The following is a 19,490-nucleotide window of genomic DNA, read 5'->3' as shown; positions in this document are numbered from 1 at the left end:
TGGTGAACGGGCAGCATCGCTACGGAGGAGGGAAGGGTCGCTGGATGGTGAGAAAGCGTCGTCGCTGTCGAGGATACGACGTTTTTTGGCAGGCGGCTGGGAGGAGGGATGGGTTGTTCGTTTGAGTCGCGAGTAGGTTTTCATCGTTCGTATAATGGGCGTGCGGCGCAATGCACGAAAGCGATGCGACTTCAAAGAGTAGGGATGCGGGCGCGAGGAAGACGCGTCGGGGAGACGCGTTGCGGACGGGAACGCGAGGACAGGGAAGGTGGGCCGACCGACGGCTGGCCCGAGCTCGGCAACTCCACAGCTCCGGCCTTCGCCCTACAACGCCAGTCACTCTTGCATGCCCGTTGCGGTAATTGGTGGTGGCATCGTCGCAAATGCCCTGAACAAGGTATCGGCTTGACCGGAGAACGATACTTTCGTCCGCTAGAGCTTACGCTCCTACACGTCTTGTGACTCAGCCACGGATGACTGGCCGCTTCGGCACCTTCCTTTTCCGTCACTCTCAGCCCACAGCATCTAACCTGAGTATATCTACTCATCCACTAGACTTCTCAACTTTGGCCGTTCATAGATTTCCTAACTGCCTTCGCACCTTCCAGCAATCTCAGTAAAGATGACCGAGAAAGGCACCACCAACGACGCCTCGGCGATGGACAAGGCAGCCCCTCCATTCCCGCCCCCTCCCCTCCTCAGTCTTAAAACCTGCATCGTCCGCCCCTACCACCCTGCCGACGCCCCCAGCATGTCTAGGCACGGCAACAATCCGCTCATCGCTCAGTGGATGACGGACATGTTCCCGAATCCCTACACACTGGAAAAGGCCCACGGCTGGATCGCCATGAACCAGCCTCAGGAGGATGCCAAAGACGGCCCCCACTCCACCTCCGCCGCCACCACAATCAACCCTCCTCTTGCGCAGCAGCTCGCGCCCAACGCACCAACAGTCTCGTCACTACCGCCCTCCTCCGACAAACCAGCTGTACTCACCTGGCCCGCGACCATCCACTACGCCATCTGCATCGGCGACGAGTGCGTCGGTAGCATTGGCGTCAAGCCGGGTATCGGCGAACACGCCCGCTCTGCCGAGCTGGGTTACTGGCTGGGCGAGGCGGCGTGGGGCCGCGGCATCGCGACCGAGGCCGCCACCGCGTTCGCGGCCTGGGTGTTCGAGACGGTGCCGGGCCTGGAGCGCTTGGACGGGCGCGTATACAGCGGCAATGTCGCGAGCGCGCGCGTGTTGGAGAAGATCGGATTCCGCCGCGAGGGGTCGTTGAGGAAGGCGGTGTGGAAGGGGGGCGTGTGGCGGGATTTGGAGATGTCTGGGCTTTTGAGGGAAGAGTGGGCGGGAGGGAGAGAGGGGAAGGGGGAGTAAAGGGGGTGAGGATTCGAAGAGTATGATTGCCACGACCGATGCCAATGATAGACGTGAACGAAAGAGAGATATGGATGTAGCGGAGGTTGTGACTTATGGTTGGAACATTTGCAAGGCAACTCTCGCAGCTTCAATTCTGCGACCTGAATCAAACTGTCTTCAAGGCATTTTGTAAGTTGATTTGCTGATCAGTGCGCATTTTTTTTTTTTTAAGCCATTGAGCATCTTCTAGAAATTTGCTTCTATAACGACGACATTGCACGCTTATGGTTTGCGTGCAAGCTTCGAAGTGACGACCCCACCATTTCCCTTTTTCGTGCTATCAAACAGACCAGGGCGCCATCGATTACCCAGCTCGAAATACCTTATGTTGTGGGCTAAATCATCGGCAAAACGGGTGCTCAGACCGTCCAGGTCGCTGGTTGTGCATGGCTTCGAACTGTAGGGACCGAAATCGACAGAACGCATGATGGCTAACGCGGTATCGCTTTCGATGCACAGATCAGCTGAGTGGAAGCTTGCCGTATAGTCATATGCCTGGTAAGCGGGGCCAGCTTTTGCGATGACGCGCTGCCAGGCAACAGCATCCCTCTGGAAAGTGCGAGCTTCCTGCAGAACACGCGTAGTGACAGGATCCCGGATGAATGTTGATTGATAGTCGGGAAGATGCCATAGTCCCAAGTCAATGGGTTCCACATGAACGGCAATGGTGTTGAAGACAGTGACAGGAGTGCGCTCCTGCTTGTTTGGAAGTGCATGGTGGACGAGAGGGAGGGCGAGTACGTCAGACAAGGCCAGGAACACACAGTCGATGTGCTGACTAGAATCAAGAGCACCAAGGATATGCGAGAGCTTAGAGTGGCAGCTAGGACGATGAGGCTTTGCATCGGGATCCCATTTCGGCCAGTCTGCGTTTGCCAGAGTGAGATGGACGTTCCGGCATCCAGCGAGGATTTGTGGTTCAGCCACCGAGCGATACGCTTCAGCAAGACCAACAAACACTGTGTCGCTGAGAGAGGCATAAGAACGGGTCTGGCCAAACGCGGTCGATGGCCATGTGGTCGTATGGGAGGTCTTGACGCCGGTCATTGACGTTGAAGTAAAAGAACGTCTCCAATGCCGGGGTCTCTGGCATCTTTCGTGTCCTCTACTTGCAGCAGTCCGGATGGGCCGAAAGCCACGTCCAATGTTGAAGGATTCTATGCTTGAATTTCAGCGCCCATCCGGGTAAAGGACGCCGAGAGAAGTATAGAATGCCAGGCAGCAGCAGCGCATTGCAAAAACCATGCTGCAGCACTCACTTGCAGACAACCATGACGTCATCGGCACGGAACCTCGTTTGCGAGAGGTGATGGGTGTTCGGTGTTCTTCACAAGGCCAGCGCTGGTTGGTGACACCGGAGGTGTAGGTGTCGAGAAGAAGGCGGAAGCGGTGACGTTCGACGCTACCTACTTAGCGCGGGATCGCCGCAAGGATGCTGCTGCATGCGTGAGTGCTGCCTGGCATCTCAAGCGACCACTTCTTACCTTAGCTTTGCGAGCAGGTGCGTTGCCGTCCATTGAGCAGTGCTGTGTACGGCACGGTGCAATCAGCAAACAGGCAAACAGGTGTGGGGAGGCGCGGTGCATTGAGTCGCGGTGATCTGCATGGTGTCCGTCTTAGTTTGCCGCCGCCTCTGCGGTGTGTCTGCCGCCTTCCCCAGCTCCACCACCCTCGCTGCTTCCTCAGCCTATAAAGCCCGTTCCGCGCTGCCTTTTCTTCGCCATCGCCGTCATCACTGCATCCTCTCCTCTTCATCCGCACCGCAGTCTCAGGTCAGCCCCAGCTACCTACCTCAGCCCGCTTCCACCCATTAACATGGATTCTAGAGCAAGCCGCCGAGGACGAGGTAGCATCCGTGCAAGAGGCTTACTCAGAGGAAGAGGTAGAGGCAGAGGTGTCCCCCCACCCCCCGGCTTCGCACAGCCCTCGCCCTTTGGCAGCCGTTCTAGCCCGTCCTTCTCAGCCGTCACCAAACCCGTCGCCATGCCTGGAGGTGCCGTCACTTCCACCTTGCGCCATGTTACCGACCGCAAGCTCGCCAAGCTGGCCGAGAACCAGCGATCCTTCGAGGCCCAGAAGGCTGCCATGTTGGACGCCTCCAGCAAAGCCGACAATGCCGCCGAAAAGGTACGAATCCTGATGGCCGCCTTCAAGGACAACAAGATCAGCTTCAACCAAGGCCAGTCATCTGTGAGGAACATCGAGCGCTTCCTTGACCAGGCTTCTCATGATCCTTCCGTGTCAGCCACCCTGCTGGCCGACTGGAGGGATTGGCTTGAACAAAACCTCGACATCCACACTGACAAGTACAACTATGCCGATCTCTTTGGCAGATTGGTCACCGAGTGGATTGAGAAGCCAAATGATGCCATGGCCCAGCTCAACGCTCACTCCTCTACCACCGAGGAAGATTTGCCTGAAAGCGGCTCCGCTTCTTCGAGCAGTGCTTCCGACGCCTTCGACGTGGTCGGCCGTGAGGAAATGCACGAGCAGCGCCAGACACTCGAGCAGCTCATCTTCAATGAGCCCAGGGTCGACACTGCCGCCATCAAGAAGTACCTTGACGACCTGTTCGTCAACACCAAGAAGTCGAGGCGCGCGGAAATGACCCCCTTGGAGCGCTTGCGTGCCAGCATCGGGGAGTGGAAAGGGAACATCAGTGTCGACGAAAAAACCATCCGTTGGGCCATCCAGGGCATCTTGAAGGGTGATCTTTTCACTGGCCCAAAGCGCGAGGTTCTTCTTGACTTGAGGTCACGTCCGGAGGTCATCAAAGAGATGGTTGACGTACTCCGCATGGACCTCGATTCGCTGAAGAACTGGGAATGGCCCGGTCCTGTCCCCGTCCTCCTCAGACGCCAGCTGAATGGCAAGTATCGAGCCTACATGGACGAAGAGATCCACACCGCGATTCTGGTGCACGTCATTGGCGCCCATATGGCTCTCCTGCTCAAGAACTGCTTCAAGAGCCATTACTACTCCGGCGCTTGGGTCCAAGCTCCCTACCGTGCCATGACAAGGGCGGACAGACAGCGTCGGCACTACTTCCTGGGCAAGTCTAACATTCAAAGCGCCGATTCGGTGCGTGACATCCGCTTCTCGGAGTTTCGAGATGACTTCTTCATGACACACCTTCCATCAAAATTGGAATCTGGCGGCCGCGACTACATGGCGGAGGATGACGAGTCGGAGGACGGCGATACCAAGTCTCCACTTGAGATCAAACAACAGTTGCTGCGCCTGGCCTCCACCGAAATGCTCATCAACACCAAGCTGTACGGTGAATTCACAATCCTGGCTAGTGACTTCAAGTGGTTCGGGCCGTCACTTCCTCATGCGACGATCTTTACGGTGCTCGAATACTTTGGCCTCAGGAAAAATTGGCTTGACTTCGTCAAGAAGTTCCTTGCAGCTCCGCTCCTATTCACGCAAGACGGCCCCAACGCCGAGCCTAAAGTCCGGAAGAACGGCATTCCAATGGGTCATGTGCTGGCAGATGCTCTCGGCGAGGCGGTTCTGTTCTGTCTTGACTTTGCTGTTCATCGCAAGACCAATGGTGCTGTCTTGTACCGCTTCCATGACGACCTCTGGTTCTGGGGCCAGGAAAGCACTTGCGTTCAGGCGTGGCAAGCTTTGCAGGAATTTTCTTCAGTCATGGGTCTGGAACTGAACAAGGAAAAGACGGCGGCAGCTAAGATTGTAAGCCCTGACAAGCAGTCTTTGGCTCCCCTCCATCAAGCGCTGCCAACAGGAACCATTCGATGGGGCCTCCTGAAGCTTGACGCAAAGGAGCGCCGTTGGATCATCGACCAGGAAATGGTGGACGTACATGTTCAGGAGCTTCGTCGTCAGCTGAAGTCATGCAACAGCGTCCTAGGATGGATCCAAGCCTGGAACGGCTACGTTGGACGTTTCTTCTCCACGAATTTCGGTCAGCCAGCGCATTGTCTAGGCTGCGAGCACGTGGACATGTGCATCGAGACGTTTGAGCGTATCCAACGCTCTCTTTTCGCTGAGTCAGGCGCTGGCAACGTGGTCGAGTACCTTCGCAGCACCATCACGAAGCGATTTGGCAACACCGGGGCCATCAACGGTGGTCGCCAGGTTCCGGACGCATTCTTCCACTTCCCAGTCGAGCTGGGCGGCCTAGGCTTGCTGAACCCGTTTGTCCAGTTGTATGCGATGCGCCGACGTTCTGTGCGCAAGCACACGATGGAGGAAGTCAACATCGCCCTCGATCGGGAGAAGGAGAGCTACGAGGATGCCAAGGAACGTTTCGAAGCTGGCGAAGTTCCGGTCGACCAGACAACACCCAAGAACCTCGAAGGCGAGCCCTTCATGAGCCTGGATGAGTACATGCGTTTCGTTGAACAGACGTCAGCCGAGCTCAGCACAGCGTACCAGCGGTACATGGAGCCTATCGAAGAGATTCATGTTGAAGAATCGGTCAAGGTGCGCAGCGCTATGTTGAATCTGCCAGGCGATCGGTATAGCACACCAGGCATGGGTAACCACTGGAGCCGGTTGAGCCCTTACTGGAAGTGGATCATCGCGCTCTACGCAGGTGAGACAGACAAGAGGTTTGGAGGCTTGGCCATTTGCGACAGAGGCCTGCTGCCGCTTGGACTGATCAGCATCCTGCGGAGCGAGAGGGTGAGGTGGCAGGGCTGAGGCCATAGATGGGGGGGGGAAAATGGACGAGTTACGACGACGTGTATGGTTATGGCGTCCAATTCCTTTTCAGGGTTCCGAAACAAAAAGATACCACTGCGTTTATGCACTGAAGGGAAAATGGGAGAAAAGGAAAACAGGATTAACAGATGTTTCATAGAACCCACCGCTCTTTGTACAGCTTGCAAAGCCTAGGCATCATTAAATTACTCACGTATGATACAGGCGCAGACAATGGAAAACATCTCAACTTAAACATTTGATTGCGTTCGACAGTGTGAAAACATTTGTTACATTGAAGCTCAATTGGACCATGCATGTTTCTCATCACCCTTGCTCGCACTACTTTGCTGGTAGCGAGCTCTTGTTAGGCCAAGCACCCGTGCCTGGTTTGTCACAAAGCATAAGACATGATTTTGCATGCATTTGCACTTGCTCGTGACGGAACGAAAACGGCACGGCTGATGACATAAGAAACTGCCCACCCGCATCTGCCTCACAGAAAAATGGAACATAGGATAGGTGGTTGAATACAAGGACTGGGCGTGACTGTGCGCATTTAATACTTACATTTATGCCCGGATCTTGGATTCAACTGCCTATAAACATGATGATGCGGTATCTGCGTAAGGCAGATGTGGACCTGTGACGAGCTAAGACTATGGAATAGAGAAAACTGGAGCAAGACCACTTTTTTTCTGAATAAAGAAAAAGAAAAAAAGGCCATATGTTGAACGACCCCTTCCATCCCCTCCACGGCAACTTACTCCCTTCCCGAAAATATATGGTTAGCCAGGTACCTCCCTCTACCGAGCAGTCGCACTCCCAACCACCCGTAATAATCCTTGTCCCACCTGGCAACAGCCCGCCCGTTCGGTCCCATCATGTCTCAGACACGGCTTGGGAAGGCGATCAACGGGTCGGCATTACCGGCTCTCGGGACCCACAGTTTGCGATCTCAGGGAATAAAGTTTAAAATGAAAAAAGATTAAAGGCTCATTGAACTGCCGAGGAGCTGTGCGTAGATCGAAGGGAGTGGGGCGGCGGGAAGGAACACCAGCCTCTCGCCTTTTTCTCGCTCATCACTCCAATCCGCTAACCCCACTGCGCTCTGGGCCGGACATGGCCAAGTGTGCGCCGATCCGCGCGCAGCCGGTCCCGCCTTCGTATTCGCGCACCTTAGGAAGAAAAAAGCTTGTCTTCACCACTACTCATCTTCCTTACTTCGCCTCTTCACTTTCCATTTTTGCCTGTGCAAGCTGCAACTCTCCCCCCACCTGGGCATACTTGCCGTCGTGCGACACCACCATCCGGTGCACAGCGTCAACATCAGCCTCGGTACAGCCATGCAACCAACCGGCGGTCCCGCGGCAAGCGCCCGGCGCTAGCTGCACGCTGTGTTGTGTGCGACACCTCAATCTGAAATTCAGGATGACAAGAAGAATTCTTGGTGATGCGAGTCCATTTGCATTGATTGTGCTACATTGACTTCTATTTTGTGAATGCATACATCGAGAGTTGGTTTACATAAGGGGTGTTGACAAGATACATCAACAAATGCATGTGGTGAGTGGTGCAACGCTGAAGCATGAGAAAGACATTATTGACATGAGCGGGGAAAAAAAGAGCGAAAAGAACGGATCTTGGTCAGCAAAATATACTGATGAATCATCCCACATGGCCCACCAGTCCTAAGAGAAAAGTGCGAATTAGAAGAGAGCTGCCATGACAGCGAGGAAAATGGCTGCGACCGAGGCTCCGGCCAAGTGCTTGGTGCCGACCCCTTGGAACACAGACTGTGGTGCTGTCGGAGTCAGGATGATGCTGCTGACGTTCCCATTTCCGGTTGTGACAGGTGCCGCAGTGATGCTGCCAGTAGTGCCCAAAGCATTGGAGGCGGGCAGTGTGACGCTTGTGGCATTTGGGGTCGATGGGATGTAGGGCGGAGTCGGCGATACAGACGAAGTTAGACTGTCGATTGTGCCTGGGAGCGCCGCCGAGCTGTCACTAGTGTATGTCGGCGCAACGAGGCCGCTCGAAGTCAAAGTGTCCACCGAGATGACTGTCACTGGGGTGTACGAAAACACCGAGGTCGAGCTTTGTCCGGTAGCCGCTGGAAGGTCCGAGGAAGCCACCGAAAGACCAGAGGAGGCGACCGGAAGATCGGAAGAAGCGACCGGAAGGTCAGAGGAAGCAACAGGAAGGTCAGAGGAAGCAACAGGAAGGCCAGAGGAGGCAACAGGAAGACCAGAGGAGGCAACAGGAAGACCAGAGGAGGCAACAGGAAGGCCAGAGGAGGCAACAGAAAGGCCAGAGGAGGCAACAGAAAGGCCAGAGGAGGCAACGGAAAGGTCGGAAGAAGCAAGTGGAAGTTCGGAAGAAGCAACTGTGGGCAGCCCAGTCGTCGCATCCGAGTAAGAATTGGCGGTTGATGGAAAGAAGCCCGACGGAAATTCAGTCGTGTCGACAGACAGAATGCTCGAGACTGCAGTGAACGATGGTTCTATGCCTGACGGGTACATGGTCGATGTCGGAAGTACAGAAGCAGAAGCCGAAGAATGAGTTGGATTAGGGGAGTATCCCGACCCTGGAAGTGCTGAAGTTATGCCGGAAGACACCGGGGTCAGTGGAGATGTGACGCCAGAAGATACCGAGATAAACGAATGAGAGGTGACGTCCGAGGGATAGGCAACCGACAGCGTCGAAGTGGACGTGGTAGTCACGAACGTGGTTGGTCCTCCCAGGGTAATGGTGTTCGAGTGAGTGTAGATGACGGTCGAAGGCCAGAAGAACGAAGGGTAGCTGGAAGGCCAGACCAGTGAAAAGGACGAGAAGCCGGCGCCAGAAGTTGTCGAGGGGGCTGTACTTGCGATCGGCGATGTGGGCGAAGGAGGTAAGATGGAGTACGTTGTGGACGAACTCGTGCCGGTGGCCCACGGGAGTACTGTTGTACCGGGGTGTGAAAGAGTCGGAACCGATGGGATAGAGACTGGCGAGACTGTAGGGTACCAGGGGGTGGTGATGTTGCTGGTGTATGAGGATGTCAAGGTCACCGGGCACACTGTGGTTGAGATGGGAACGAAAGAGGTGAAGACCGAGGCAGACAAAGTCGGGCAGTCGGTGACAGAGCTGGGGCAGCTCGTGACGGTGACCTCGTAGGTTGCGAAGACGGTGGAAGTGGTGACGGCCGGAATGACATCGACGAAGACGATGCTAGTGGTGAACTCAGGCTCGTCTGCAGCTTGTCATCAGCAATGTGCTCGGCGGTCAAGAGGTGAATGGCTTCCAAAAGAGGCAACTCACACTGAGGGTTGGAAAGGGGTTGATCCGGCAGGACGTCTGTTCTTCAGTGAGCACTCAAGCAAGCGCAGCTGGAAGCGTGAGCTCTGAGTCTTACAATCTCCATGCTTGGCAGCCAGAGTTGCAGACACGAGAGCGGCCAGAGCCAGGAAAAGCTTGAGCAGCTGCATGTTGAGGGTTGTCGGAGGGGCGGAATGAGCAATGTGAGCAGGAGGCCGAAGAGGCAGGAAGAGATGGGCGAATCGAGTACCAAGGCAGGAGAGCAAAGTGGGAAGAGACACGGAACGACAGGCTGAAGTTGGTGGAGAGGAAAGGAAGAGGAAGACGAGAGGGCGAGACGGCTGACTGAAGTACCCCTCCAAGGCCGCCCAGAATGAGGGAGTCGCGAGGCGGAAGTCGCCATTGCAGCAGTCGCGGCCAACCCGGCGAGCACTGACGAGCACTGACGAGCACAGCAGGCGAGATGAACCCGCTGAGGGATCAATGGCAAAGGAATCTACATGAGGGCGTAACCATCGGCGGCTTGCGCTATGGGAATACCTGACAGCATGAATGTCGCGCACACCGGCGAAGAAGCACTCAGCGCGCACCGTGAGAGCGCAGCAGGGTACGCGGACAGCGGCGCAGCAGAGGGCTACTTCCTATATCTTCTTGGGCACCTCAATGACACTGCAGGGCCACGGCGTCGCAGTTTCTAAGTATGTATGCCGGCGCAACGTGCCTTCCCGCACTCGCAAATCCAGCTTAGCCAGGTGGTGGTGCCCGCGATGGACGCCCCCTCACGTGCGAACGCGGTCCTGCATACCACGCAGCGCCCTTTGCCAGCATACGCGCGCCGATGGACGCTGGCCTGATCGTCACGCGCAGCGAGGGCGCGGGCGGTGGCGGGCGCAGGGCGCATGGCGCAGGCAGTCGGACCAGGCGGGGCCACCGGCGGGTGGAGCAGAAGGCAAACACAGAGACGTCTGCAGCGCGGGCGGCACAGGGCGTTTCAGCTGCAGGTGCATTGCACAACAAAGCGGCGGCCAGGCTGCGGGCGATCAAGGCCCTGGGGAGCCTGCACGGCCGCACACCCGCCCTGCTGCCCATCGCCGGCCCGTGCGCTCGCTTAGCGCCCGCTCTGCGATCATAAAAGCCATCCTACCCTCCAGCTCCCTCCCTCTCCTTCCTCCACCGAACACCTTCGCAAGGCATCGCTAAGCTAAGGTAAGCTTGAATCGCCCGCACCGTCTGGCGCTCGCGCGGCTGCTTCAATTGAGCGTCTGCTTCGAGCTCCGCCTGATCTTCCTCGCAGCGCCCAGCTTCCCAGCTCCAAGCGCACCACCTCACCCGCTCCGGCTCCCTGCTCACTCTTTTCCCTCTCCAGACATTCACGTTACTGCCTCAAGCTCCATTTGCTTTGCGCCGCACATCTTACCCCAATCACTACGACAACAATCAAGATGCTCGGTCTCAACGTCATCCTCACCTTCGGTCTGGTCGCCATGGCTTCGGCTGGTAAGTCGCGCTCCTCGCCTCACCCTATCTGCATGGTCGCATGAGAATAACAAGATTTTTAGGCAACATGCCTGGCTTGAACGACCTCATCCGCCGTGACGAGTGCCCTGCCGTTAGTACCGTCTACGTCACTGTCTGCGGTACTTTTACCGGCGGTGCTTCTACCGTCCCTGGTACCGTTCCGGTTACCAGTGTCCTGACTACCGAGACCACTCCCGCTGGCTCCGCTCCGGCTTCGTCCAACCCCGGTGGCGCTGAGACTCCCGCTTCCAGCGCGCCCACCACCGCTCCTGTCGGCACTGCTCCCGGTTCTTCGGCCGTTTCTGGCACTGAGACTCCTGGTCCGTCTTCGGGTACCGCTTCTGGCACCGCCCCGGCCTCGTCCTCGGTTGGCGGCTCTGCTGGATCCAGCTCTGCAGGTGCTTCCGAGACTGCCAGTGGCAGCGCCAGCGGTAGCTCTCCGGCGAGCACATCGGCTGCCGCGTCTTCGACTGAGGCCCCAACCACCAACAGCGCATCCGGCATCAAGCTCAACAACGCCATGGCTGCCCTCTTCGCCGCCGGCGTCTTCGTCGCTCTTGCCTAAGCAAAGCGCTCCCCACGGTCAATCGCAATTGACGGGATTTTCTTCTTCTTGTTTGGTAACGAGCGACATGGGTTTATGGGAGTACGACTGGCGGGTTGGCTTATCATGACTGGGAAAAACATGACGGAACGGTAATATGACAGGTACGGAGATGATCTCAACCATCCAGACGGGGTCTGTAATTCACATCGGCATAGCGTGGAGGTCATAGTTGGTGGACTCTTTTTTTTGTCGGTAGTTTCGCACAGGCCTTGAACAATCTGAGTCGCCATTGACCTCACTTCTCTCGATGGACCCATGGCTGCCGTGACAGACTTGATTTACCCGCCACGGCCATGCGTGCCAACGCGTCGCACATGGTCGCAACAGGCGGAGCACCTTCCACAATAGCGGCTGGGGCGCCGAAGCACTCCACGAATCTTGACATGCATCCCTGCGCGCATGGATCACTGATTGACTAGCGCCCGGTGTCCCGCCCAGGCGAGTCAGGGAGCGGCCGGGGGGTTAGTGCCCGCCGGGGCCCACCCACGGTCGCAGCGATAAGGAACAGGTAAGCCTGGGCCAGCGCGCGCCGTCAGCCGCCCAGCCACCACCGTCACCGGGAGTGCCAGCAAACATGCTCGCCAGCCACCGCTAGCCATCTGCCTTTTTCGACAGCCACCGGCACAGCGAGGCAGAGCATCACAGCAGCAGCAGCAACCAAGCTTTCCTGCCCTCCCATTCCATCGGCTAAAGCCGCAGCCAGGAGCCCTTCGTCCTTGGCAAACGTCCAGACAGGGATGCACGCTTTTCTCATGCGGGAGCTGGACGGAGGGTTCTGGCGGGCGAAACCTGGGACCGCGCCCTGGAGCAAGGCACGCGGCGCATCGGATTGGCTCAAACGTCTCGCTCTAGATGCCGGGACAATTTGATGGGCGAGCCATCCAGAGCGCGTGGTCGCCGATGCAAATGATTTCCCACTCACCATCTCCCTCTTGCACCCGAAAGTCGCACGCAGCGAAGGGATGATCGGCGTCCATGCGCGCGGCGAGAAGCAACTGCTAGAAAAAAGACGACGATGCGCGCGTCTCGACGGACGCGACATGGTCATCTTCCCGCCACCGACATGTATTTCCCATCCCTTCGTTCCGCCCTTCGCTTGTGGCTCGTACGTCCGTCCACATGGGCACTACGTGGGTGCGTAAGTCATGGCGCCCGGTTCCCTCCACCAGCCACGGTTGCACCACCATTCACCAGCGAGGGGGTCGACGAGGGGAAGATATGACGCTTCGGTCGTGCGACAGGCAGTCCTGTCGGAGTGTTGCACGACGACAGGAGTGGTTACCGCCTTGGTGGCGGCAATCTTCCTCATCTTCCTGTCGAAAACATCTTCGTCTGTTCTTGGGTTGCCGCGTGCAACATTAACAGCTGCAACTTATGAGCATGGGTCTGTTGGACGCAGGCTAGAGAGCAGAGACCCATGCTGGCCGGCCGAGCCATCCCGTACGCGGAATGGCGGGCATGCAACAAATGAGGAGCTGATGCGGGAAACCACAGAAACATTGCTTTTCCCATGCTTCCATGGGCCGGTCGCCAGAGTGGAAATGGTAGAACATCTTGTGCTGCTCGTCGCTGCTATTTTGGCTGCACCGTTAACGGCGCTGCATCCACCGACGACGCTCGGCACATCTTCAGCGGATCCTGGCCTCCACCCCGGCTCTGCTACGCCGCTCGTTGCGACAACAACAACAGCTCGCCTCTTCTTTCCTTTCGCAGCCAAGCTCCTCTGCCCCGGAAGTAACTTTGTTATCCACTACGCCAAGCGTTGGGAAATCCTGGCCACATCCCGGTCCAGCGCCAGTGAAACGCCACGGCTTGATGATAGGCGCCTACTGTATGCTGTAGGATAAGAAAACGCAAAAAGAAATAAGAACCGCCCAACCACAAAAACAACCTTGGCACATGGCAACCGTTGCCTCGCTGATTTACCATTCCGTACGTTGAATCAACCCCGAACACACAAAGAAAAGCATGGCACCAAGGCGAAACTACAAGTTTCTCCGACAGTCCGTGTGCTGATAGGCGACGAACGGAGATGCAGCCTGCATGCGAAGCTTTTGATTTTCCAAGGAAAGCCGTCCGCCATCAATCCACGCGTCGTCATGGATGTGATAAGGGAAAGTCCCCCGTACCTGCATGATATCCGCTCCACAGCCCACCATTGGCCCGTCCTTGCCGTCCTCTGTCCCGCCCCAACCATTTTACGTTCGCCCGGCTTGCGGCGACGGTTCCGTCTTGCCAAACGACTGAGCGCCGGCGGACCGGGATCCGTCCAAGGTTGAACAAGATAAATGTAAAGGCTGCTAGTAGGCGCTGAGGGGGACGTACTCGGAGCATGCTAGCGAGGAGCCTCCAGCCTCCAGCCCAACGCGAAACGGAGATGCTGAGTTAGACATTAGTGCAACTTCTTTGCTCATTACTTTCTCCTCACTTTCCTAGCCTTCTTTTTTTTTGTTCCTCTCTTTTCTTGCAGAAGCACCCGTCCTAATTAACTAGCGTGCAAAGCCGTTTTGCTTGCCTTAAACCGGCCCCCTTCGCTCATCGCGTCTGATTTCATGCGCTTTTCAAGCGAGCTTCGTCCAGAGCTAGTAGACCACGCTATTCGATCTGTTTGTAACCCACAGGCATGTGTTGTTGGTGCTGAAGTCGCGTGTGGCTGATGAAAGGGTTGGCAGAAAGGCGTTTTTCGCGTCGGACTATTTGTTTTACTTGCTAGGTACGTAATGCCGCTCAACGGAGAGGAGTTCCAGCAGCGCCCTCCGACCAGGCTGGCTGTGAACCAGACCTGATGAACGTAAGCAAGTTTAGCTTCCGGCATTGGTAGGGACCCCGGTTGGTTGATCATTATTCCCCTGGCTAGATCTCACTTTGAAAGTAGCGTAATCACGGTTTGTTGACATGAGCTGAGAAGGTTAGCGGTGTCACCCGCCATGGTTGCTGCCGTACTCATCGGAAAGCCTAAACCAGTCCATCTTAGCTTGGCATCGGCTGGTGTGAGCGTTCTGTTTTCCGCCTGTCCAGGTCCTTCCCTTTTTGGCACCGATGGCTTTGGGTGGTCTAGGGAAGAACAGGCGACTAATAGTGTAGATCTCCACCATTCAACTGCTCGACTTCTTCGGTATTCAGTTCGATAAAAAAAAATAAACATCTACTATCGCTCGCCGAATATCTCCATGGCCACCGTGCGAAAGTGCCTTGGAGGAGTTCTTGTCTCGCAGAAAAAGTGAGGTTTCCGCGTACAATAGTAGCATTACCTCGGATAAAGAGCCCGTCACCTAATGGCAGTAGTATTTCTCGACTCTTAGGTTGGTTATGTGTAGGTACATTCATCTAACAGAAGATATATAGACTGCATGCTCGAGTCTCCTCGAACGCTGCCTTCTGCCTTTTTCCCTGCTTCCTTTTTTCTTTGAGATTCTATATGCCCTCAAAAAGTTCACACACGAAGATTGCATCGCACCACCTCGCCACCTCACCACAACGTCTTACAGCAAGCAGCCCCGACAGAACAAACTCGACGCAGAATGCTTCGACGAAACAGCAATATGCTTTAAGAATCAGAGTGCGCTACCCCTCTCCTGCCACGATCCTGTTCTCATTTAACCTTATCAAACCAAACCAATAGCCGAAATTCTACTCCGCCACCTCGGCACAGATAGGACACCCGCCACTGATGGCGTTGCGGATGAGGTGCGCGTGTGCAACCTTGGCGCCGACACTGTGGCTCGACGTCTCCGCATCCTCGGCAAATTGCGCCTGCAGCATCTCCGCCGCCGACGCGCTGGAGCTCGCACCGGCCGAATCGAGTAGGCATGAGAGGTGGTAAACGTGGCCGCAGGCGAATCCGATGAGTGTTTCTCTCTCTGTTCCCTGGAAGTTAGCCACCGAACGGAAGGAGGAGAAACAGATATTGATGGCTTGAACATACCATCTTGAGTGAAGGGCGTGCTGCAGCCCACGCAATGTCCAGGCTTGATTTTCTCGGCAGCCGCGTCGACACGCTTGGTTACGGCAGCGTCGTCCTTCTCCGCGACTTCCTGTGCCTCCTGCAGCGGCTCGACGAAGACGTCGACGTGGTCTGGCTCCTTGTCCAACACCTCGAACTTGACACCCTTCTTCCTCCCCGCTCGCAGCGTCTCCATCGCGGAAGCAACTTCGCTTCGCAACACCTTGGCGACGCCGTCGCTGATGCTGAACTGTATCTCGTATTCTCGGACCATACGCCGAATGCCATCCCTGAGCCCTTCGATCTCGAGACCCTCGGGAATCCGGCGGACCAATGTGATGGGGTCAATGGCGGTCCCGACTTCCTCGAGAAGGCCGCGGATGAAATGCGGCTTGTCCATGCTGTAGTCGAGCAGGTCGTCCCAAAGGTCTGGATCGTCTTGCTCTTTGGCGAAGGAGATGGCGTAGGATACATCACCCATCTTGTCGATGATGAGGAAGAGGGCTTTCTTCACTTCGCCAGTCTTGGACAAGATGTATCTGCATGACTGTCAGTTCCTGCTACTTGGACATGCGGATCCGAAAAGAGATATGAAACTTACACAAGCTCAGGGATGTATTGGCGGGCGTCGCATACGGCGCAAGCCTTTTCGTAGTCATAGCTTTGCGAGGACTTCACGAATTCCATCAGGAGATCTCTGTCATACTCAGCAAAGAGTTCCACAGCGAGATCGCCAAACCCTTCGACCATCGCTCTTCCTTCATCAACTATGCGGGCGTGAGTCGCGCGCAACTCGCTTTCGCTCCCTTTGCCAGTCCACAGAGCGCGCATGTAGAAGAAGAGGAAAGGCTTGAACGAACCGCCCTTTTCCTGCAGCTGTTCAGCCACCGTGTGGGGGTTTACCAGGCCTTGATAGGCGTCTTCGACGAGAAGCTGTACAGCTTCCGAAGAGGCGTCTTCCAGCTCTTCTAGTGATGCCAGTTTCATTTGCTCTCGAGAGATTCGGACCATGATGAAGCCTGGGATGTCATCGGCAACTTCAGCCATAAGACGGTACTCACGAATGAGAGACATGGCTGCGTCAGCATTCTGCACGCGGATGTAGCATTGCAGAGCTTGTTTAGGACGACCGTCGGCGATGTATAGCTTGGCGAGAGCTTCCATGAGAATGCGCCAGTCTCTGCCTCGTTCGCCTCCTTCGATCGTGTCTTCGGTGACATCGCCGGAGTCCAACTTGCTTTCCAGTGCATTGACGACGCTGCCCACATTGAACAGTTCCGGGTCCCACAACTCCAAGAGCTCTTTCAGCCGAACGCGGTCGCGGATGATGTAGTTGCCGAGAACGACCTCGTAAACTAGAGAGGGCAACGGCGGATGCAGTTGCTTTGTAGGGATATACGGGGTGATTGCGTCGAATTGACCCGCTTCAGCGAATGTCCAAACCCAATGCTCCCATCGTGATGAAGTCCCGAGCACTTTACCCGCCACTTTGCCAGCCGCTGTCCAATCTTTGGCGGAGACAAGCTGCTGCATCCAGAGATCGCCAATGCGACGCTTTTCCTTTTCCGCAGCCGAGTTGTGCTGCTTCTCGGCAGACACGGTGGTTTGAGAAGTGTCGTCTGCAAAGAACTCCGCCATACTCGGTTTCCGCCGCAGTGATGAGACTGGCGTACCGACGGTTGGGGACATGGGCTCATCACCCTGCTGGGGCGATAACACGATCTCGGGATTGTGGTTGACAAGCTGCCACGCATCCTCGTAATTCTGATGGTCTAGAAGCCACGAAAGATGGTCTGCAAGGTCACGCTTTACGCCGATGACGCAGTCGTAGGGGCTGTGGATGAAGATCTTCAAGCCAGACGAGACTGCTAATGGATGTCCTCCCTTTGTTAGGGCGTATCTCGCCATGGGTGCTTGCCCGGTCATGCTGCGCGGTAAACTACCCTTGCCATTGTCACCGCCGCTGCTCCCCAGGCTGGCTATGGAAGCGCCCGAGCTAAAGATTCGCTGAGCCGTCACGCCGGCACCCCAGATACCCTCGCTAATTGTCTCAAGAGCTCCTCGCTGCGCAACTGGACTTCCTGGTTGCAGGGGAGGAACATAGAGGGTACTGAGATGGTAGTCGGCTGCTGAGAGAGTCTCGAACCGGCTGACGGTCAGAGTGTCCACATCAACCTCTTCAGACGTGTCTGCGTCTATTAAGCGGATCTCAGGCTGGATTCCATTGGACCGGTGGTGTATTCCCCGTTTGGTCGTATCCGTGGTAGTGGCGTTGATAGGGTTATCGTCATCATCGCGGGTGCGATATGCAAGAACAAGAAGTATGGAAGGGGTATAAAGCGATAAACCAGAAATAATACAGTCGTCGAATCGAAGCCTGTCCCGTCAGTCAATGCACGCCCCCAGTTCCGGTGCGTAGGTCCTTACTTATGAACAATGTCTGCGCGCCCCGCAGACCTTTCTCCAATATTTTTCCCTGTGCCGGCTCCGCCCGGATCGACTTGTATAACCCAAGCAGTATCGCCCCAGCCGACCAACAGCTTCTCTTTCTTGGGCTTCAGGCGCCTTGTGCCATTTTTGCTTGGCGAGTTTTGAACATCTGCGATGATTGTTTCGGCTCGATCGATGCCATTCTTGGCGGGGGCATCGTCGTCCGGTTCGAGATTCTTCTCGTCAATCCACTCTATGCGAGCTTTCCACACAGAGGCCATATCTTCCCATTGGCCGTGGAAGGGCCGATCCACATGGGCTATTCGCTTCCAGGCAAACTCCGAGTCAACGCTTTCCAACTTGAGATTGGAGCGCATGATCTTGATACCCTGCTCGTTTGCCCATGCCACGTATCCGCCAGAGAGCGACCATTTGATTGCACTGATGCTGCCCTCACCCGAGTGCAGGATGGTATCTTTCCCAATGTTCGCACCAAGTCCGATAGATCCTAACCACCCGGAAGCCGCAGCGGCAGCACTGTTGGTGTTCGCCTCAGCGCTAACACCAGGACGGCCTCCCTGCGTTAGGATCAAGTTTCCAGCCAATCCTCCCGAAAGATAAGTCCTGTCGCTCTTGTATTCCGGAGACAGTGCAACGGAATTGATGGGCCTGCGGAAATTCCTAAGGGTGACATCCTTCTGATCCACAAGGGATGATACGCAGACGTGGCCGTCAATTGAAGAGGTACCGACATAAATCGAATTAGAAGGCGTAGCCGGGAGCGGGGGCTGCCTTGGAGTTCTCGACGGCGGGCTTGACACAGTGGAGGCGGCAGTACTGCGCCGTTCCGGTGGAGGGACGGGCTCCGTAGCGGTTCTTGTCACAGGATCGCCTCTCAAATCCGGCATAGGAGGGGGAAATGGGGAGATTGACACGGAAGTGACCGAGGCTGAGTGGGCGTGGTAGAAGCGCAACGACTGGAAAGAGGGCATGGAGAGCACGTTCTACTGGGGTCAGCTGCAACCGGGTTGCTACTGGATGGCAACGACTACTTACAATGTTTCCATTGTGAGTTCCTATAATCTACACAAGCTTAGCAGAGCTCAAATTGGCGGCGCAGCTGCTGCGCGCTTGATCGGTTCATACCATCTTATCCCCTCCGACAATGAAGCTGCTGGTGGCGTCGCCATTGCGGTAGACGGAGCCCAGGGTGCTGGTGAGGCGATCGTACTTCAGCTTGGGCTCCTCATCGTCGTCGTCGTCGTCGTCCTTATCTTCGTCGCGGTCCGACTCAACATCCGCGGCAATGTTGGGCTCGTCGGTGGTGGTGGTGGAAGGGTCGCCGTGAGGTGTGACGAGCTCATCGTCGTGGAGTCCATTTGGTTGCGCAGCCATGCTGGGGCATGGTCCGCGGTGAAAGGAGGCAGCGCGGGATGGATGAGCTGTCAAGCGCGCGTGTGGTGGTGTTGGCGTCCCGGCTCATGACGCTGCCGGGCATCGGCCGCTGATCCCGGCCGCCAAGTCCTGTCCCGAGCTCTGCCCGTTGGCCACCACTTACTTATTCGCCCATCACCAGAGGTCCAACTCTTCCCGCAAAG

General features: G+C 56.3%; 4 protein-coding genes across 4 annotated transcripts; 3 read left to right on the top strand and 1 right to left on the bottom strand.

Annotated features, from left to right (window-relative positions):
* Positions 1 to 622: 622 nt before the first annotated feature.
* Positions 623 to 1,381, top strand: SLS55_005676 (uncharacterized protein; the record flags this gene model as incomplete). The annotated part of the gene is made up of 1 exon (XM_066777120.1): positions 623 to 1,381. The coding sequence occupies one exon, from the start codon at positions 623 to 625 to the stop codon at positions 1,379 to 1,381; it is 759 nt and encodes a 252-aa protein (XP_066632962.1).
* Positions 1,382 to 3,406: 2,025 nt separating this feature from the next.
* On the top strand, positions 3,407 to 6,094 carry SLS55_005675 (uncharacterized protein; the record flags this gene model as incomplete). The annotated part of the gene is made up of 1 exon (XM_066777119.1): positions 3,407 to 6,094. One exon carries the CDS (start codon positions 3,407 to 3,409, stop codon positions 6,092 to 6,094), a length of 2,688 nt encoding a protein of 895 aa, XP_066632961.1.
* Positions 6,095 to 10,836: 4,742 nt separating this feature from the next.
* Positions 10,837 to 11,477, top strand: SLS55_005674 (uncharacterized protein; the record flags this gene model as incomplete). Its single annotated transcript, XM_066777118.1, has 2 exons — positions 10,837 to 10,891; positions 10,954 to 11,477. 2 exons carry the CDS (start codon positions 10,837 to 10,839, stop codon positions 11,475 to 11,477), a joined length of 579 nt encoding a protein of 192 aa, XP_066632960.1.
* A 3,672-nt stretch (positions 11,478 to 15,149) lies between these two features.
* Positions 15,150 to 19,287, bottom strand: VPS41 (Vacuolar protein sorting-associated protein 41; the record flags this gene model as incomplete). Its single annotated transcript, XM_066777117.1, has 6 exons — positions 15,150 to 15,379; positions 15,445 to 16,001; positions 16,064 to 17,839; positions 17,890 to 18,896; positions 18,949 to 18,975; positions 19,039 to 19,287. 6 exons carry the CDS (start codon positions 19,285 to 19,287, stop codon positions 15,150 to 15,152), a joined length of 3,846 nt encoding a protein of 1,281 aa, XP_066632959.1.
* Positions 19,288 to 19,490: the final 203 nt, after the last annotated feature.

The sequence above is a fragment of the Diplodia seriata genome, assembly GCF_021436955.1.
Source record: "Diplodia seriata strain FDS-637 chromosome Unknown scaffold_5, whole genome shotgun sequence".
Classification (NCBI taxonomy): Eukaryota; Fungi; Ascomycota; class Dothideomycetes; order Botryosphaeriales; family Botryosphaeriaceae; genus Diplodia; species Diplodia seriata.
The sequence above is the reverse complement of the archived record's forward strand: the minus strand, read 5'-3'. Positions and strand labels throughout refer to the sequence as shown.